At 48.1% G+C, this 18,666-nt stretch overlaps 6 protein-coding genes across 6 annotated transcripts; 2 read left to right on the forward strand and 4 right to left on the reverse strand.

Moving 5' to 3' along the window:
- Positions 1–41: 41 nt before the first annotated feature.
- LY89DRAFT_596816 (uncharacterized protein) lies at positions 42–4,825 on the forward strand (the record flags this gene model as incomplete). The annotated part of the gene is made up of 3 exons (XM_018209943.1): positions 42–485; positions 579–3,939; positions 3,993–4,825. The coding sequence occupies 3 exons, from the start codon at positions 42–44 to the stop codon at positions 4,823–4,825; spliced, it is 4,638 nt and encodes a 1,545-aa protein (XP_018064532.1).
- Positions 4,826–5,607: 782 nt separating this feature from the next.
- LY89DRAFT_723950 (uncharacterized protein) lies at positions 5,608–8,144 on the reverse strand. The gene is made up of 5 exons (XM_018218858.1): positions 7,562–8,144; positions 7,330–7,514; positions 7,182–7,284; positions 6,842–7,134; positions 5,608–6,788 (listed from the first exon to the last, which is right to left on the reverse strand). The coding sequence occupies exons 1-5, from the start codon at positions 7,899–7,901 to the stop codon at positions 5,709–5,711; spliced, it is 2,001 nt and encodes a 666-aa protein (XP_018064533.1). The 5' UTR covers positions 7,902–8,144; the 3' UTR covers positions 5,608–5,708.
- Positions 8,145–9,203: 1,059 nt separating this feature from the next.
- On the reverse strand, positions 9,204–10,775 carry LY89DRAFT_656845 (uncharacterized protein). Its single transcript, XM_018212408.1, has 2 exons — positions 9,989–10,775; positions 9,204–9,934 (listed from the first exon to the last, which is right to left on the reverse strand). The coding sequence occupies exons 1-2, from the start codon at positions 10,432–10,434 to the stop codon at positions 9,463–9,465; spliced, it is 918 nt and encodes a 305-aa protein (XP_018064534.1). The 5' UTR covers positions 10,435–10,775; the 3' UTR covers positions 9,204–9,462.
- An 87-nt stretch (positions 10,776–10,862) lies between these two features.
- LY89DRAFT_710917 (uncharacterized protein) lies at positions 10,863–13,685 on the forward strand (the record flags this gene model as incomplete). Its single annotated transcript, XM_018217870.1, has 4 exons — positions 10,863–10,920; positions 10,993–11,823; positions 11,854–12,551; positions 12,597–13,685. 4 exons carry the CDS (start codon positions 10,863–10,865, stop codon positions 13,683–13,685), a joined length of 2,676 nt encoding a protein of 891 aa, XP_018064535.1.
- A 375-nt stretch (positions 13,686–14,060) lies between these two features.
- LY89DRAFT_689990 (rhomboid family membrane protein-like protein) lies at positions 14,061–16,298 on the reverse strand. The gene is made up of 3 exons (XM_018216010.1): positions 15,436–16,298; positions 14,396–15,387; positions 14,061–14,345 (listed from the first exon to the last, which is right to left on the reverse strand). Exons 1-3 carry the CDS (start codon positions 15,998–16,000, stop codon positions 14,232–14,234), a joined length of 1,671 nt encoding a protein of 556 aa, XP_018064536.1. The 5' UTR covers positions 16,001–16,298; the 3' UTR covers positions 14,061–14,231.
- Positions 16,299–17,180: 882 nt separating this feature from the next.
- LY89DRAFT_689993 (uncharacterized protein) lies at positions 17,181–17,580 on the reverse strand (the record flags this gene model as incomplete). The annotated part of the gene is made up of 1 exon (XM_018216011.1): positions 17,181–17,580. Exon 1 carries the CDS (start codon positions 17,480–17,482, stop codon positions 17,183–17,185), a length of 300 nt encoding a protein of 99 aa, XP_018064537.1. The 5' UTR covers positions 17,483–17,580.
- Between the last annotated feature and the right edge of the window lie 1,086 nt (positions 17,581–18,666).

Raw genomic sequence — 18,666 nt, forward strand, 5'->3', positions numbered from 1 at the left:
CAGCAGCCGCATCTGTGGTATTTGTTCTCACGAACTCAAGTATGCCATATATCCCACCTCCTTATCCCCTCACCGACGACCATCGAATCGCAGCTATTCTCCGCGAGGCTGGGCTGGATGCACCGGGGCTAATTCCATCGTTGGGTGTATTGACCGTTGGTACCTTCGAGAATGAGGCTTCCATTCCATACAACATCCAAGAAGCACAACTCTTGCTCGTTCAAGAAGGAGCCAGCGACCTTGACAGGCGGAAACGACATATCTTCTGGTCGAAGAGTAAAGAGGCAAAACGGAAGTCAGCCAATTGGGTTTTCACCAAGAATGAGGTCGCGAGAGCATTTAATTTTATCTTGTCTCGCAAGCCCCTCCCAGCGCCTGGAATTGCACAGGCATTACTGTATCACGCATCCGTCGCTTCCTTGGAAGAGCTATGGCGCCACTTTTGCGATCCCAATTTGGAGAAAGAAGAGGAAAGGGCGCAGGTTGTTGGCATTCGCTCCAATAGCTCCAGGTCTTCCAAGCTTTCTAGGTCTATATCTTTGGGGTTTCTCAACGGAAGATCCTCTGTGAATATCGAGACGATATCTGCCAACTCTCGCAAGATGACGTGGCTTGACCAAATCTATGCGCAAGAAAATCTTGAATACATCCTTTTGGTTTGCCAGGTTGGTTTGGACCAGGATGCATTGAACCGGGCGTTCGAAATCGCACTCTCGAAACACTCAATGGACGCAATGAAGACGCTTCTCGCCCTCGGTGCAGTCGTTTCTCCTGCCTGCCAAAATACTCTCCATGAGCGTGTCAAGCAGCACGATCTTGCTCTTGTGAGACTTCTCTTATCGGCTCCAAACGCCATAAGCGCCGAAACTTGGCGAGGTTGCTTAGAGCCCGAAGTTCACAGCTTGGCAACAGAATGGATACAAATTCTGCTACTATGTATCGCTCATCGCCCCGAGATAATTTCCATGGACATGCTCCAAAAGGCCTTGAAAGTAGAGAACCTCCGGGCCACTGCAATCATGCTCGCTTACGAGTTTGCATCTCAAGCTGGGTTTTCAAAACACCCACATGGTTCTTGGGTAGGGTACTTCAACGACGTCCGCCAACTCGCATGTGAACTTGTGTCCCGAATTCCAGACAACAAGCACAGACACAAGTTTTTTTCCGTGCTCGTTGAAGCTGGACTCGTGGCAGACAGTTTGGTTCTTCGCCAAGAGCTGGTAAATGACGTGAAAAATCGACAACTCTCACTGATCAAACTATTGGTGGACGCTGGAGTCATGGTAGACGTGGAGCCCCATAACGCATTTCACTGGGCTGTTACACACTTGGAGTTAGACACCCTGAAATTGTTCAAAAGTTGCAAGTTCACTTCGCCCGTCTCGCTGGCAATGAACCTTGTGCCCAGTTCAACATCAGACTCGGATCTGTTACGTCTTGTGGAAATTCTGGGCCCGCTGGGACTTACCGGTCAACCCCTGGACCCGTACTTAATTCGTGCTGTGCGAAGCCAGCATATTCAGTTGGTCGATACGCTAATTCTATATGGCGCGTCAGTTGAGTTTGGACATGCTGCCGCCATACGGGCAGCCCTGGAACATCTTGGAAATGCGAACTTTGACATACTAAACATCCTTCTCCGAATTAAGTGTTCGCCAAAGCTTCTTTCGACCACCATACCCACCGCTATGGCCCTAAGACCAAGGCATATTCGACTGCAGGCAATGAAAGCTCTTCTCGAAAAAGGAGTACTGCGTCAAGCGCTTGGTCATCCGTTAGACACTCTGGTCTCAGAAGAGGGCGTCCTAGACTCCGAACTAATTCAGCTCTTACTTCAGCATAAAGCACCAGTGGACGGAGTCGGTAATAACACCAACAATGCTGTCTTGGTAGCCGCTCGGAGAGGCAATTTTCCGATCCTCAGAATGCTATTCGACGCTAGCCCAGGAGAAGAAACTATATCCAAGGCTGTTGCTGTTGCCTTTGGTGCGATAGATACTTGTGGGTATGATATGGCGCTAAGTATGATTAAGCTATTGCTGCCAAAAGCAGCGGTTGATCTACCAATCCACCAGACTCTCCAGAACGCAGCTAGTCAAGATCGATTGGAGATTGCACGCCTCTTGCTACAACACGGTGCTGATGCAAACCACGCGAGAGGCGCTGCACTTGGTGCTGCAATCGCGAGGTCGAATCTCGCTCTGCTTCGAATACTATGTACATCCCGCCAATTTAGCCAAGCAAGCATTGCATCTGCATTTCTAGTTGCTGTTGATCCGCGGATTTACACCTCTGAGGCTGTGGAACTACTGCTTAGCTGCGCCCAAAATTCAGGTGGTGTGTTGAATACTCTGTGGTCTTCGGATATACTAAGAGGTAATCCGAATGCAACCGCGATTGTTTCTTCTCTCATTCGATATGGCCTAGATGTGAACATCGAAAATGGAGAGATCCTCTCCTTCGCTATCCAGGAAAGAAATGATCGTCTTCTCACCAGAGCTCTCTCCGCAAACCCGAGCATTACCTCATTAACTGCGGCGTTTCGTACCGCCACGTACGCCCGCCCTAGACGCTTCCAACTTGACACTATGAGAGCTATTTTGGAGAAAGGAGACTCAAACGAGATTGGACAATCAGAATCGATATTGCAAGAGGTTCACTATACATTGTCTGGTGATCAAGCAGGCCTTCGGCTTTTCCTTCGTCATCAAGCAGTAGCCACTCTCCACACCTTCACCAAGGCATGTCTTGCAGTAGTATCATCTCCAATAAGTGCGAACGAAAAAGACGCTATCTTCTTATCACTGATTGCCCTGAGTGATATACCTGACAAGTCAAAATTACTGGCTCATTGTGTTACGAACCTTCCAAAGTGCACGCAGCTGCCACAACTATTGCTGTCATACGGTGCCGAAGTTAGTTTTGAAATCCTCACGTTAGCGCTAGAGACGGCTTCTTTCAATTTGCTCGACATGTTATTAAGAACCGTCAAGGGTACCGAAAATGTGGTAAGAATTTTCAACCATGCCCCGAAGATCGAAATGACTTCAGGGAGGAGGTATTGGATTTACCAGCTTCTATTGTCCAAAGGAATTTCAAGCGAGAACGTCTCTAGAGCTCTTGTTGACTCATTGGAATCTGATGTCGGTGGTGATCTATCTTTCACGAAATTATTTCTCAACAATGGCGCGTCTTCCTGCTTCCAAGAAGGCAAGGCGTTCTCACTTGCACTTCGCGCAAACTCTCCGAACTCTCTCCTAGCTGTGAAGCTTCTGGCCCAAAACATTTCCGACGACAGCATGGCGACGGTGGCATTTGATGTTATATGCAAGACAGTGTGCGAGACTCCCTTGCTCAAAAGACATGTTCCGGTAGAGACATTCCGTATCCTGTTTGTATGGCACATCGACAAATTGTCTGTCTCTCAAGCGCTTGTAGACAGTTTCAAGGCTGGACTACCCGATATTTCCACTTTGCAATTTCTCCTGGAGAAGGGTGGTGATCCTAACAAAGACAATGGCCATTGCCTTGCATTAGCGGCGACAGCAGGAGCGCTTGCTGAGTTTCAAGCCCTCAGTAAATATGCAAGTTGCTGGGTACTTCTCGAAGCACTTCTGGAGAATATGCAAGAGGAGTCGGAAATAATAAAGTGGTTTGAGGTTTTTATTGGGGGACGATCTCGTTTGAGCTGGAATCCTCACTTTATCTTCCATGAAAAGGACAAGCTGGTGTACAAATGCATGCGAAAGTTTCCCACGGGAACCAAGCTGTTGAGATTTCTTCTTGATGTGGCTGGGTTGTCTGCTTCCACGAAAGAAGATTATTCCCTTTGCACTGACTGGAAGACCGAACCATGTACAGCTCTGATCTGGGCTCTTTTTTCACAACCTCGAATTGCGAATGACACCATCCTTGTGCTCCTATCTAGAACTGATGCAGGTTTGTTACCTGTCTACTGTACTGTATTTATTTTTGACTGGCGTATTGTGCAGCACTTCCGGCTTATTCGACACCGCTGACAAAAGTATCTGCAGCTTTTGGCTGCTTACTCGACACATCGCGCACTCCTATTCTGAAAGCACTGCTCGATTGGGATAGAGGTCTGATATTAGACTACGCAATTCCTGGTTCTTCGTTCGGTCCTCTAAGTTCGCAACCAGGGGCATTCGAAAAGGACTCGGACATATTAGATTCCACAGGAGAGCTCCCTCTGCGCGAAGCCTCTCTATACCTAGGCAACTGCAAAGCCTTTCGCCTCATAGCGCCTGAAGTAACGCGCAATGACGGAACGCTTCATCTAGCTGCACTTCTAGCGCTGCCTAAATTTGTCAAGTGGCTCCTGAAAACCCATGATCCAAACCATAAAGCAGAGGAGTTCGACAACATGGTCCCGCTTGCCCTCGTCTGCAAAGCAAAATACCTGCCTTGGTGCAAGATTGCCAATAATAAATCGCACTGGAGAAAGCGGCAGCAACGGACGATGGACCTCCTAGCTGGCGTAACCCAACCTGAGTGGGGGCATAGGAACATGACGATTCTCCATTGGGCAATGGAAAACGGCGTCGAGACGACACGGGCGATGGTCAAAGCACTGGACTTTTGTCACGATTCAGAAAAGGACACGAAGTATCTTTACACGGACCGAGACGGAGTAGAATACTCCCCCAAACAGTACGTGAGGAAGATTTTGTGTGCCGAGGACGCGGAGAAGATAGAGCTCATCTCGTGCCTCGAGCATGAGTATGTTATACCTCGGCCACGTTCGAAACATAGGATGAAATGGTATAGTTCCAAAATTGCTAAACGAGCAACATCTATAAAGTGAATTAATAAGGGAGTTTTCTTTTACAAAAAATTGAGCCGCGTTCTTATGTATTTGCTCACAACTTGAGTTGAATCGAATTCATTGCTAGCCAAAGTATCTCGCTACCTGTATATTCGCAGGTATAGAAAGTTCCTCCTCATACATTGCCTCCATACGCTCTGGGCTAGCCTCAGCTCAGTTGAACTTGTGTATTCCTCTCTCTCTCGGCTGGCAATACTGCGAACTGCAGCACACGTAGTTTTCCAACCGTTAACATCTTTCCGGAAAAGTTAAGAAAAAATAACTATGGGTCATCGAGCGTCCTAACACTCGTAGTATCACTCAAATTTGGTGAGGAATAGACTAACGATTGAGCAAGAGAACCAGCAAACTCACGAATCCCTCAACGACAATGTGTTACACATAGTATTTCATCTGCAGACAGTGCGGCTACACTATCAACATCTCAATGCGGCAGTGCTCAACAGCGTTACTTTTCGGACTGTAAAGTGATAGTATCAACCGCACGATCTGTGATATGTTGGAAACATCATGGCTATGCCCTGGGTTTGTTGCAAGCTACGTTGTGGAGGAACACCTATCCTTCTTTGGCGTTAGGGCAGTGTTTCTTGCTAAGGTGGAAGTGGGGTGAGGGTCGGTTACAAGGATATTACTATATGCACTGGGGACCTGGGGAGGAAGTTATATTAAAGAAGGCAGATCATCACTTAGATCATCACTTGTGTATTGCTCGTGTGGGATATCGAAAGTTCTAGATAACAATCATAAACATAGTTGGTGGAGTTAGCATCGAACGAGATATACATCATTCCACGAGCGAATGAGTGTTTGTGAATAGATTACTATAACCTTCAAATGATAAAAATATCAAAAAGTCCCCGCATCAGCCAAATACCGTCCCTAGACTAGGCCTCCTCCCTCTTTCCTCCTCCACCATCTGCAACCTACTCCTAATCCCTTTCCTTGGAATGAGAAACTCCCCAGATGACCTCGCCGATGTGACTTCCCCATACATGATCCTTGTCTTCCCAATTTTTGACAGAATTTGCTTTGCTGTAGCGTTGTCATCTGAATCCCTTAACAACGGCGCTCCAAACGCTTTGGCTGTCTCTAAGACGCTCAGACTTGTTCTTCGTCCTAAATCCCACCAACCATGATAGAGCATTAACACCGAAAGCAATCCCAGAAAATTGATCAGTATCGCAATGCCCATAACAGTATAATCCGATTTATACACAGTGATCGTTCTTTGGCCAGTGTAGGGAACCATTTGCGCGTGTGATGGGTCTGGGTTATTGATGGCAGTCTGCACTGCAACTCGAAATGCCAACTCCTGAGTCTGATTCAACATGTCGGACATGGGGTTTGACCAAGTGGTGTTGTCAGTGATCGTCCATCCCGTGCCCAGGGACATGTACTGATTTGCATTTATCCCAATGGATTGTAGGGACCAATTCCCGTTCTGCAAGTCCTCAAAAGTTTCTCCAAAACTTTGGAACGAGAGAACGCTCGAAGAGGCGAATAGCGAATCGAGGTAGTACGCGAACCCTGCAACGATACTTCCTACAGCAGTGATGGTGCCCGATTTGCCAGACTCAGAGCTACCGTCGAGATACGACGTGGCGAATCCGGCAGGTATGTACGACAAGCTGCTTGGGAGATAGGGATCGTAAACCGTAGTAGAGATCATTTGGACAGTGTTGCCACTGATGAATACCGAATACTCGACGATCGCTACATCCAGGGTGCAAATTTGAGTAGGAAGAACGTCGCTTTGAAGTCCGCCCTCGAGGAACGTTGAATTCAGAATGAATTGTGTGTTGGGCAGTACATCTGATGAGCTCAAGTTGTAGCGGTAATTCACGGCTGACTCGAAGACGATAACACCGGCCGAGCCGATACTGGAATTTTGACCATCGAAGGAAGCGTTGTTGAAAATGCAAGTAGGTTTGAACCCGAATCCCTTCAAGTTGTTACATTTCGAGGGAGCTGTTTGGGGGAGACTGAATATCTCACCTGAACTGTTGTAGTACAATTGTCTCCACAATCAGGAGCATCGATGTAGACACCTTGACGATTGGTGAAATTTAGTGCAATTTCCGAGAAGTTCGAGGTGACGTACGATATCGTGGCATCTGTAGTGTCGATGGAGCTTCCAGTCGTAACTCCGAGTGGTTCTTCTCTCACCTCCAAGTATTGCGCAACATTCAGAGTCATATTTCCCGAAGTTTCGATGGTTGTGAAGGATACTACGGAGGCTCTCTGGATGACCGGTCCTCGAAAGGTTGAAAGTGTGGTCAAGGCGATCCCTAGAACCTAAAGTCAGAAAGCACTACTCACTGCTAGAATGTCTCACCTGCAATGACAGCTAACGTTTTCTTGTTTTTGTTGCCTCCGTAAAAGGATAATAGGGCTCCGATCAGTGAACCACCGCTGGCATACGTATTGAGATCGTTGAGCTATTACATTAGTAATCAATGTCGAGCACGCAAAAGTTGACTTACACTGGATCCTCTGATGGCCTCTCTCCAGAAAACAATATTCAGCCCTTCTGCCAGTGCAAGTCCAAGAGATAGGTTGGCGAGTGTCGACGCAGCGGAAAGCCAAACGGATGGCTGTAAATTCGTATTCCAATTTTTAACCTCCGAGTTATTGCTGCAGACGAGTATCACAACAAACGCTAGTATACCTAGATATCATCAGCAAGTGGCGCCTCGCGCTGAAACAATTACAAACAAGAAATGTTTCCAAGTATAGCCATCAAGCCTAGCCATGGCATGCGCACCCAGACTCCCGGTGTCCATTCATTCTGCGCAGACGCTCCTTCCTCTTTCAGACTCGGTGAATCTGTTGATTTTCCGGCGTTTCCAGCATTAGCATGTATTGGGTGTTCAGTTCGGTTATGAATCTCTCTAGCTTCAGCGGGTGTGCTCAACGATAAATGCAAGTCTTCCCCGCCTATTCCTTCCATGATTGTCGCATATTCTGGAGGGGTCCGGTGATCGGATGGAACGGGACTGACATCGCGACTCTTGGGACGATGTTCGCCGTCCCGAGTTTCTACTCTTCGATACATGATTTATTTTGGGTTGTAGCATGAAGAGGCGATTCGGGAGAGGACAGCTTATAAAGGAATTCTCAAACTCAAATGGCTTGTAGCAGGGCTGGAGTTTTTGGGGGCCGAATCATCATGCAACATGGCTGATACTACTCTCGAAGGCAAACGATAGGTCGAAGACACGCCAGGAAGGATGCTCAGTCGTGTTGATAGGCTTCTTTGGATGCATCCTGCCTATGTTCTTTACGCTAAGGCACGGGATAAACAGCGAAGACGGCGTAAATACCATTTCGAGGCTATGCTCCGAAGGAGCTACAAGACCAAGGCTCAATTGTGTTTAGAATGAGGCTCGCGATGCATACACCCAATGGAATTCAGAGCTCGGACGGAGTATTGAAGCAATCGAAGTGGCAGATCGTCAGTGATTGGCCCTTGAGTCCGAGATTACCGTAACGAGGTAAGCGAGGCTTTCTGGCCCCCAAACGCTTCTGAGCTGCAGCCATGGATACATTCTGCGGATTCAAAAACATATATGACTAAAATTGCTGCTCCGAGCTGGGGAAGTAGAGAAAACATAGGTAGAGAGTGCCTTCAATTACAAAAGAAAGAAAGTCTCAAACTCTGAATTTGAAATTGTCTACGCGGCTATTTCTTTAAGTAGTACTTGTCTAGGCGCTACCTCGGGACGTATTTGTCGTCCTTGGAAACAGCACATGCTATTATTATCATTATCAAATAAACAAAGTAGACTGCAAAGCTGTAAGAATAATCCTGAACATGAGAGAAGGGGTAACGTTTTGGTATTGCGTAACTCTTAAGGTTCTACTCCTCAAAGAAGCCCCTTATTCACCATGCTAATGCTACACTGTTGTGCTGGGCTCACTGCAAACTTATGCTCCCTGCAACAATCGTAGCCATACTAAATTATTCAAAGCCTAGTACCTCCTCAACTTAGCACTAATGCGTGGAAAATTTCCAAATTCACGCGATGCTGTGGCATAAGTTTGATATTTCGACCGCCAAAGGCCAGGGGTACATAGCACTGAGATCTGAGAGTATAACTTCCACAAATTAGTGGCAGGCTGATGTAGTGACTTTCATCCGCTTTCAATTTGTGGAGAGGGGAGCTCTAGCGCCTCGCTCCCTATTTTTTAGCGAAGCCAACAACAAGCGACTGCGCCTCATACACTCTCCTCCACCAAGCCAACCTAGCACTCACCCCTTCATCTGATCTCCCCCAACTCTCCGTACCTCATCTCCCTCACTATCAACAAAATGTCCCCCCTCCCCTCCCCCTCCTCTTACCCATCCCGACCCTAGCCCTCCTCTACATCCTCTACACCCTCCACCAAACCGCCCTCTCCAACGCCAAACTCAGCAGTAGAAACGAAATCCTAGCCCAACTAACACGTCTCGGACCCTGGCGCTTGGAACGGATGGACTATTGGATCACTGATAGACTGAAACGATTCAAAATGTTTAAACTGGTTCACTTTAACTGCTCACTTATCAGTCAGTTGACTAGTCGACTGACTGGTTGGCCAGCCTGCAACTACTCTCCACCTGCGAGCCCTGATAGCTATGTTGACTTGAAGAAATCCCTCATATCAACATTCTTGTCAAAAACTCCCACAGCTGCAGCAGATCGATTCTTTGTGGTTACGCCTTTGATCCGTTGGTTGACTTCTCCAACAACACTCTCCGGCATTCCTACCAAAGCCTTTGAATCATCTGATATTATAATGTTACTGATATCCTGACTGGTTCGTTTGGACCGCACTTGTAAGAAGACTACTGCGGAGGAAACTTGGTCAGCTTCCAGTAAGCCTTTCTGCTTCTCGACCTCCTGTGTGGCTAGGGCTCGCTGAGCACCGCCGTCTTCTTCGTCCCCTGGCTGCTCCTGTAGATCTTGCCTACGTCTTTGTGCTTCATCTTGCTGCTTCTTGGCGAGATCTATATACTCTTGGATTTGTGTCTCGAGAGCCTGCAATTGGGTCTTCAGTTGCTCGCGATGAATCTCTGATGTTTGTTCAGAGCGGAGTTGAACGATTCTTTCTAGAGCATCAGCAATAATTCGTGATCGTGATGTACAAAGGCTCGCCTACAACTGGGTACTTGTAATTGCAAACTGAACTATAGCCTGGCAAGACTGAACCTGCATTCTAAAAGTCCGGATTTTCTCCTTGTTCCAAACGCCGACTAAAAATCGATCTCTGAGTGAGATTTTGGTGGTTGTGCCAGTGGAATGTTTCGTCCACCGCTTCAAATTGTCTGCAAAGTCGGCACATGCCTGCCCGCAGTTGTTAACGGCTTCGACGACACCAGTTTTCTCCAGATCCGCTTTCGTTGTGATATATATCGTGCGGTCTGAAATGGTGAGTTCTTCCAGAGCGGCCAACGGGCGCTGTACGCCTTCCAAGTTTGAGGCAATATCTCGTGCGACTTCTTTAGCCTCGGCAAGATCGTTAATGATATCATGAAGTTTGACAATACTGGATATAGCAAATTGTGTGATACCTATGGCGCTTGCGGTGATACTGAGAGGATCCATAAGTTCTAAACTTCAGTCTTAAGATTTGGTAAATGACGGCCACACACAAAACCAGAAGAACGGCTACAGAGGAGGCAGGGGTCCTCGTTTGACAGATGGCTATTTACGAGTGAAGTTCTGAGGAAGTAAGTAAAGTCGAGTTGGGGGACAGCGGTGGACTTTATTTGGAATTGAGAGCCTCTCTTCAGCTGAGGGCGACACTGCGGGGTTGCAGCGAATCATCCTGTCTATCTGACTGCAGCTGAATAATGAGCCTGACGAGGCATTTTCTTGCTGCTTAGACCCGCCTTGAATTGGAAATGATAACTTACTGTCTTCGCTGAATATTCCTGAATCTCTTGACGCACCATCAGCGTGACGGCACTGGTACTAGGGCTGATCCTCGCACGACTAGCAAAGGTGGTGCTGTTATCGCCGCGCCGAGGCTAATGGCAGGCATCACTCAAGACATCAGCAGCGTATTGATCGACCACCTTTCACGCACCAGTGTATTTAGGGAACCAAGAAAGTGAGTATATGTAGCTATACACCCAAGGGCGAGGCTGACTAGCAGTTGAGACTTGCATGATGTGCTCCGCACCCTTCCTACTGCTGTGGACGCGCCGTTCAACGCATACCAGCGACAACACGACCCGACCTGCCTCCCTAATACCCGCGTCGACCTTCTTCGAGACATATATAGCTGGGCTGATGGACAAAACGAGCGATGTATCTTCTGGCTACACGGCTTGGCTGGTACGGGGAAGTCGACAATTGCGCGCACCGTGGCCCGTAGATGCCTCGACCAGAAGCGTCTCGGAGCCAGCTTCTTCTTCTCGCGAGGCGGTGGAGATGTAGGCCATGCAGGCACATTCGTCACGAGCATTGCGTTGCAGCTGGCGAGCAACGTGCCCTCTCTCGATCAGTACCTTTGCGATGCAATCAAAGAGCGGCGCGATATCGCGAGCCAGTCTCTCCGCGATCAGTGGCAGCATCTCGTCGTACATCCGCTGTCAAAGCTGAGCGGGAGCGGTGGTGGCCAGTTCCCATACATTCTCGTGGTTGATGCGCTCGATGAGTGCGACAATGACAAGGTCATTCGCATCATCGTTCACCTTTTGGCGGATGCTCGATCGCTCAAGACAGCGCATTTACAGGTCCTTCTGACGAGCCGACCTGACCTTCCAATCCGAAACGGATTTGGTGAAGTGCCAGACGGTGAACACCGGGACTTTGTACTCCACAACATATCGCCGCCGATCGTAGACCACGATATCTCTCTTTTCCTGCAGCACAACTTCAAGCTCATCAGAGAGGAACAATCTCTAAATATCGACTGGCCCGGCGCAGATATCATCAAAGAATTGGTTCAGATCGCCGGAAGTTTGTTCATTTGGGCAGCAACAGCATGTTGATTCATTCAAGAAGGCCTATTCGCAGACGAGAGAGTGCAAACTTTGCTGGAAGGCAGCACATATACTACTGCGCCAGAAGAGCACCTGAACGAGCTCTATAATACCGTCCTCAGAAGGTCTGTTCATCCACGTTACTCAGCAATAGAGAAGAAGGAACTATACAGCATGCTACGGCACATTCTTGGGAGTATTGTTGTTCTCTTCTCCCCGCTCTCTGCTAGCTCGCTTCACAGGTTGCTTGATGTTAATAAACACAAGATTAACCAGGTGTTAAAAGATCTTCATGCCATTCTAGATATCCCAGAGGCCGATGCTCACCCACTTCGTCTGCATCATCCTTCATTTCGCGACTTCCTCCTCAACAAAGATCGATGTGGGGATTTCTGGGTAGATGAGAAGGAGACACACCAGCTATTAGCTACTAGCTGCATACAGTTGATGTCCCAGACACTGAAGAAGGATGTTTGCGAAATGCATGCTCCTGGTAGTCAAGCCAGCCAAGTTGAGAGTAGTTGTATTCAGAAATGCCTTCCGCCCGACGTTCAATACGCATGCCTCTACTGGGTTCAGCATCTGCAAAAGAGTAGTTCTCAAGCTTCCGACGGCGAGGAAGCCCACCGATTTCTGCAGGCTCATCTACTACACTGGCTTGAGGCGCTTGGGTGGATGGGCAAGACCTCAGAAGGGATTCAAGCAATATTATCCTTAGAAGCCCACGTTTCAGTAAGCTGTCTATGTTTTATCTATAAGAGACTAACTTGTGCTTAGGCTATTGAAAGCCCCGATTTGCACGCATTTATCTATGACGCAAAGCGATTTGCTTTACACAATCGATTAGTGATTGAACAAGCACCCCTTCAATTGTATTGCTCAGCCCTTGTCTTTGCCCCAAAGAAAAGTATTGTCCGAAAGACATTTGAGAAGTGTATCCCGTGTTGGATTCAACAGAGACCTAAAGTCCAAGAGCATTGGGATACTTTGCTGCAAACGCTCGAGGGCCATTTAGACTCGGTCACGTCAGTGGCCTTCTCCCCCGACAGCAAGCAGGTCGTCTCTGGCTCTTACGACGCGACCATCCGGCTCTGGGATGCCGCGACAGGAGCAGCGCTGCAGACGCTCAAGGGGCATACTAACTTAGTCACATCCGTCGCCTTCTCCCCTAACGGCAAGCAGGTCGTCTCTGGCTCTGACGACAAGACGGTCCGGCTCTGGGATGCCGCGACAGGAGCAGCGCTGCAAACGCTCGAGGGCCATTCAGACTGGGTCAGGTCAGTGGCCTTCTCCCCTAACGGCAAGCAAGTCGTCTCTGGCTCTGACGACGAGACTATCCGGCTCTGGGATGCCGCGACAGGAGCACCGCTGCAAACGCTCGAGGGCCATTTAACTTGGGCCAGCTCCGTCGCCTTCTCCCCTGACGGCAAGCAACTCGTCTTTGGCGCTGGGGATCGGACAGTGCGGCTCTGGGACGTCGCCACAAGGAAGCGGCTGCAGACGCTCAAGGGCCATACTAACTTAGTCACATCCGTCGCCTTCTCCCCCGACGGCAAGCAGGTCGTCTCTAGCTCGGAGGATCAGACAGTGCGGCTCTGGGACGCTGCCACAGGGAAGCGGCTGCAGACGCTCGAGGGCCATACTGGCAGCGTCACGTCCGTCGCCTTCTCCCCTGACGGCAAGCTATTGCCAATCTTACAAGTATTTAATCATTGGGTAATAGAAAACGATATAAATATTCTTTGGCTGCCTCCTAATTATCGGGGAACTTGTTTAGCTACTTGGAACAGAAGTCTTGCTATAGGGCATTCATCTAGAAGAATTTCATTCTTTTGCTTTACAAAGGGAACAAAGCTTGTTATATAAAATTAAAAGTAAAGTATCTTTATTTCTTGGAGAGCCTTAGAGAACCATCTACTTATATACTATCTAAGCATCGCCACTTGCCTTCTAGATGGAATCTAACTTAAAAAGAAAATGTAAGAGATATTAAGGTGTGCACCGATTTTACGATGCTTGAAGTCAAAGTACCTATTATTTTTTCCGGCACGTAGGGTGTTCCGGCACGCAGGGATGGACGTTACCATGCTCTCAAGATCGGCACAGCCGAACTAAGACTACTTTATTAGGAGCCCAGGTTTGTTCAATTGTCTGGACTGAGACTAGGACTTGATAGTGTGATAGTGATAATTGTCCAGACCGTTGTCAGGGCCACGAATGTCCGTCAATGCGGACTGAAAGTTGAAGATGAAAAGTTCAATTAAAGCCTAATCTTACATTCGTATCATCAATGTCATCACATCTCGAGTTATCTTCCGATCATTTTGGTATGTTTGGTATAGGTCAACCTCACTCAACGCCAACGCTATGCATAATGTACCTCCAGGCCAATTTCTATCAACTCCAACTCTATTATGCTTCATAAAGCTTCGCCATTGCCTCCCAACTATCAAACACGCTTCGCTTGTTTGTTGTGTTGACTTGCGTGAGTTGCAAGTTCCCGATATTACACCAGTTGTTGACATTCTATTTCCATGTTAGTACTCGTAAAAATTATAGAAACAAAATCGACTCACAATGCAACTCAGGTACTTGCACCATGAGCATGTCTTCCGGTACGCGTAGAAATTCTTCAACAACAAAATAAACACAATAAGCACAAACACCAAACTACCCACTCTCACAAGCCACCATGCCCACCAAGCCGGCTTTCTGCCTTTGAAGAAACCAACTGGATTCTTGACGAATCCTGTCACGCCTGAATTAGGTCGATCACCATCGCTGGCTTTGATTTGTGCAACGGGTGTGTATGGCGGTGCGTCCTCCTCGATTCGTTTCCGGAGGGCGTTCGGGGAATGCAAGATGCAGATACCAAGGACAAGACCCATGAAGAAGCCTCCAATATGGGAAAAGTTGTCCAATCCGGGTAGAAGTCCTAGGACGAACGAGATAACCACGTCGAGCATAATGAAGGCGAAATCCTTCCATGGAGAACGACGTTCACCCCAAGTGTAAAGCAAGTCCAGAAGGTTGAGAGCAATAATGCCGAACAAGGCTCCAGATGCACCAGTGGAGGCAATTCCTGTGGCTGCAAAGTTCCCGCCAAGCACGAATCCGAAGATACCCGAACATATGTAGACCAGAAAGTATCGAATAGGCCCAATCGCAATCTCCATCTCCTTACCCAAAGTCATCTGCAGCAGCATGTTGAACCCAATATGTATGATTCCAGCGTGTAGGAAGATCGGGATGATGAAGCGGAACCATTGATCAGGCTGATTAGAGAAGTCTTGCAGAGGTTCTGTAGCATTTCCTGGGTAGATAGGATTTTCGGATGCAGGCATGTTGAAACCGCAGAGGTTGTTTAATTGACAATCAACGACATCGCTAGAGGTAGTATTGGGACAAGGCCAGGAGATAGCTCCTCCTGAAGCTCTGTTCTGAATACCATCCACCGAATGCATGCAAGGAACATATCGAGCACCCATGTTGATGAGCACGTATGGAGAGGGACCGATCATAGGATTGAACGAGGGGTGGATCTCGATAGGGGAACCTGTAAGTTGGGCTGCAAAGCGTCAGTTTCATATCCTCTGCATCTCAAGTGGATGCTTACCATTCTTGACAATCTCAGCAATAAAAACAGCAACCTGAATCGTCGTCAAGATATACGTAACCCACGGTATTCTCCCCTTTGTCTTGAACATGCCCATGCCACTCATCCTTTTATTCCCCCTTCCTTCCTCCAGACGAGCTGGTGCTATTGGAGCATCGTAAACATGATCTGTGCTATCCTGTGCCTTCAAGCCTGGATGATCTCGTAGTGGTATGTCGTCTTGATATGAATTCGAAGGTTCCAACCCTCCGCCACCTCCTTGCCCATAATATCTTGTATCCTGACCTAACGAGGTCTCGCTGTCGAATCTATGTGGAGCCTGCGAACTCATTGGGTATACATGGTCATCGAAGGGAGCTTCGAAGGGAGAGATGGGTGAAGTGATGTCCGGCTGTCGTGGAGGCACGGTGCCTGGTCGTGAAGGGGCTTGCGAGTGGTAAGACGGCGCAGAAGATATTGGGGGACGGTAGTCTTGAGGAGCTGGAGAGTTGTAGGATTGGTAATTGTATGCCGGCTGCGGAGTCTGCTGTCGCGACGACGGATTGTAGTAGTCGTTGGCCGCCATGATTGTGGTGATGGTGGTGTAGTCCAGGAATCAAGAGGTGTGTTTCCCTGGAATCTGGGGGTCTTGGTTGTATATTTGTGAAACAGGAGAACAGGAGGAGAAGCTTAACGAGAGTCGGGATGGCAGTTTGTTTATTCACCCTGCGTCTTTCATCCACATTAAGACCAACCAACGAGCCCCGTAAATGTGTGCCGTATTTGTGGTAGATAATAATGGCAAGGAGAGGAAAAGTAGGAAGAGCCTCGACAGCTGAGCTGAGACTCGTTCGTAATGGATCCGGGCTGAGGTTGGTCGTGAGTGGTGTAGAAGTGTAGGAATCCGGCACAGCCACCACCCTGCTGCTATAAACAGAGGTCCGAGTTTCACCCTTTTTTTCGGGCAACACCACCAAAACTCAGCCAATCACAGCATTTTGGAGATGACGAGGCGAGAATGTTTACATAAAGTCTTGGTAACCTTGGAACATAACATAACATAATTTCAACTTTATATTCGCGATGCATGTTCCACAGATGTTGAAGCAGTTTTAGAGAAGGAATAATCCTTCAAATTGTTCCCCTTTGTCGTTTTACCTTCCATCTCTTCTTTCTCTACAAAAGCATGAATTCTCTGTCCAGCCTCGCCATAACGTGACATCCCGCTGGCTTCATCCCAGCAAGACATCGGGTTTCAGTGGAGATGATTCGCATGCTTTTGCAGGGCTGATCGTGCCGCAGTGGCACTCACTTCGTAAGCTCATCACCAAAACTCTCTTCAGATGACGTTCTCCCTCACCACATATTATCTGATTTGTCTTAATTGAAATTCAGGTACGAGTTGAAGCATGCAAGGATTATGGTATTATATGTTGTGACTTGTCTAAGAATGTTCTCTTGGCTGCTCTCCCGTGAGACACCTGCTTCCACGCCTAAGAAGCTCGCCCCTCCCTCCCTCTGCAACTCCATGAGTCGTGTCGTATATCGTGAGTATCCATCGACGGAAAAGCATCGCGATCAATTAAAGTATGAACCTCCGACACCGCCCCTCACTCTAGCACGTTTCGATCGATCTTTCAATCCTGTTTTCTCGGTATGCAATTCGAGATGTCGATGCCCAAGGGAATGGATGCCCTGTCCGAGCCTGCTTGGCAATGTCAGCCTCGTCCCTTAATCCTGGTCGGAAATTCAATGCGCAACTTACCCGCTACCATGGAACTCCCATTCCCAGATCTGTCGATGTCGAGCTTTGCGCATGTCCCACCACTATCAGCAGAGCAAAGAACACCATCTTGAACACCCAGAACGCCGCATATAGAACGATCAGGGCCGAGAGTGGAAGGCAGATGTGAAGGATGAATCTTTCGAGCGGTTCCAGGCCGTAGAATGGAAACGTAACTGAGTATTGGTAGCTCATTAGCTTGATTCTCTTGTAGATTCTGGCATAGAGGTTGTTGATGGGTGTAGGTGCTTCTGCGTTTGTATTCGAGGTTGTAAGCTTGTCCATAGAGGTCGTGGTTGAGATGTCGTATTCGAGATGGAGAAAGATATCCGAGCGGCACTGGCCTCATATACCAGAACCAAAGGAAGTGAATCTTGGTACTAATCTTCGATGTATCGTCTCTTGTGACTCAATGCACCTTCTCGTGCGCTATGTCATTCCACATTGAAGCTGTGATATTCACCATGAGCTCGTCACCACTGCCATTATATAACCAGAAGACTCGCGATCCCGCTCTGACCAAAAGCGGAGGTAGATAGGATACGATGCCAATCGCCAAGAGGATCAGGAAAGAGACCACAATGGTGTTCAGGAACCATTTCTCTACTGTGGTCATGACATATGGAGAGAAGGTGACTTCGTACTGGTAATACAGTAGTCGAATTTGAGCCAGGATTTGACCAAGGAGAGAGGGATCGCGGGGACTCGTCGAGGATGACTTGTACAACGACATTTTGGATAACAACAACGCGCCGATAAATACGAGGGAGACAATACAACGCTGGGTGGACAAGAAAAATGTTTTGGGGAGCGACGCAAGAGATATACAAAAACCTTGGAACGGGTACTGCGGTTTTATCATGGATAATCGGAGGAGGAAATGGGAATGTGATGTGACTTTAAAGCAGGCCAACCTTGCCCATTCCCAAACTGTTCTGCACTGATGTAAATGTAATGGAAATGGAAGGAGAAGTGCAAACTCATTCTCCACAAAGCTTGACATGACTAAACCATGAACAGCCTCACGGTATTGGTGGGCTGCATTTCTCTAAGCTGAGAAAGTATAAGCTGGGCAAGTATTAGATGTCGGTAGTGAGCTTGGTGGGAAGTCTGGCTCGGAATTTCCGGGAGTTGGTGTGCGGATCGTCCCACCACTGTGGGAATCGTCGCGGAGGCAACTCCTGTGGATAGTGGCATGTTGAGTGGAGGGATGACCTGGCAAAGAAATGCAGAAACTGAGTTGGCAGAACGATGATGACGGCATATGATCTATGCATGATTGCAGTGTGCTGTCTGTGGGTTGAAGGGACATGGAAGCTGTCGAGGGATGAAAAACGTTGGACGATTTTGAAACCTCATAGGTGATGCGAGGTGACCTTAATCAGATTAAAGCTGCGTCGGAGATAAAGGATAGCTCGAGCCTCATGAGAGATTTTTCCATCTTCTCGGAAGAGTGGAGCGGACTTCGT

The sequence above is a fragment of the Mollisia scopiformis genome (assembly GCF_001500285.1).
Source record: "Mollisia scopiformis unplaced genomic scaffold LY89scaffold_27, whole genome shotgun sequence".
NCBI classification, from domain to species: domain Eukaryota; kingdom Fungi; phylum Ascomycota; class Leotiomycetes; order Helotiales; family Mollisiaceae; genus Mollisia; species Mollisia scopiformis.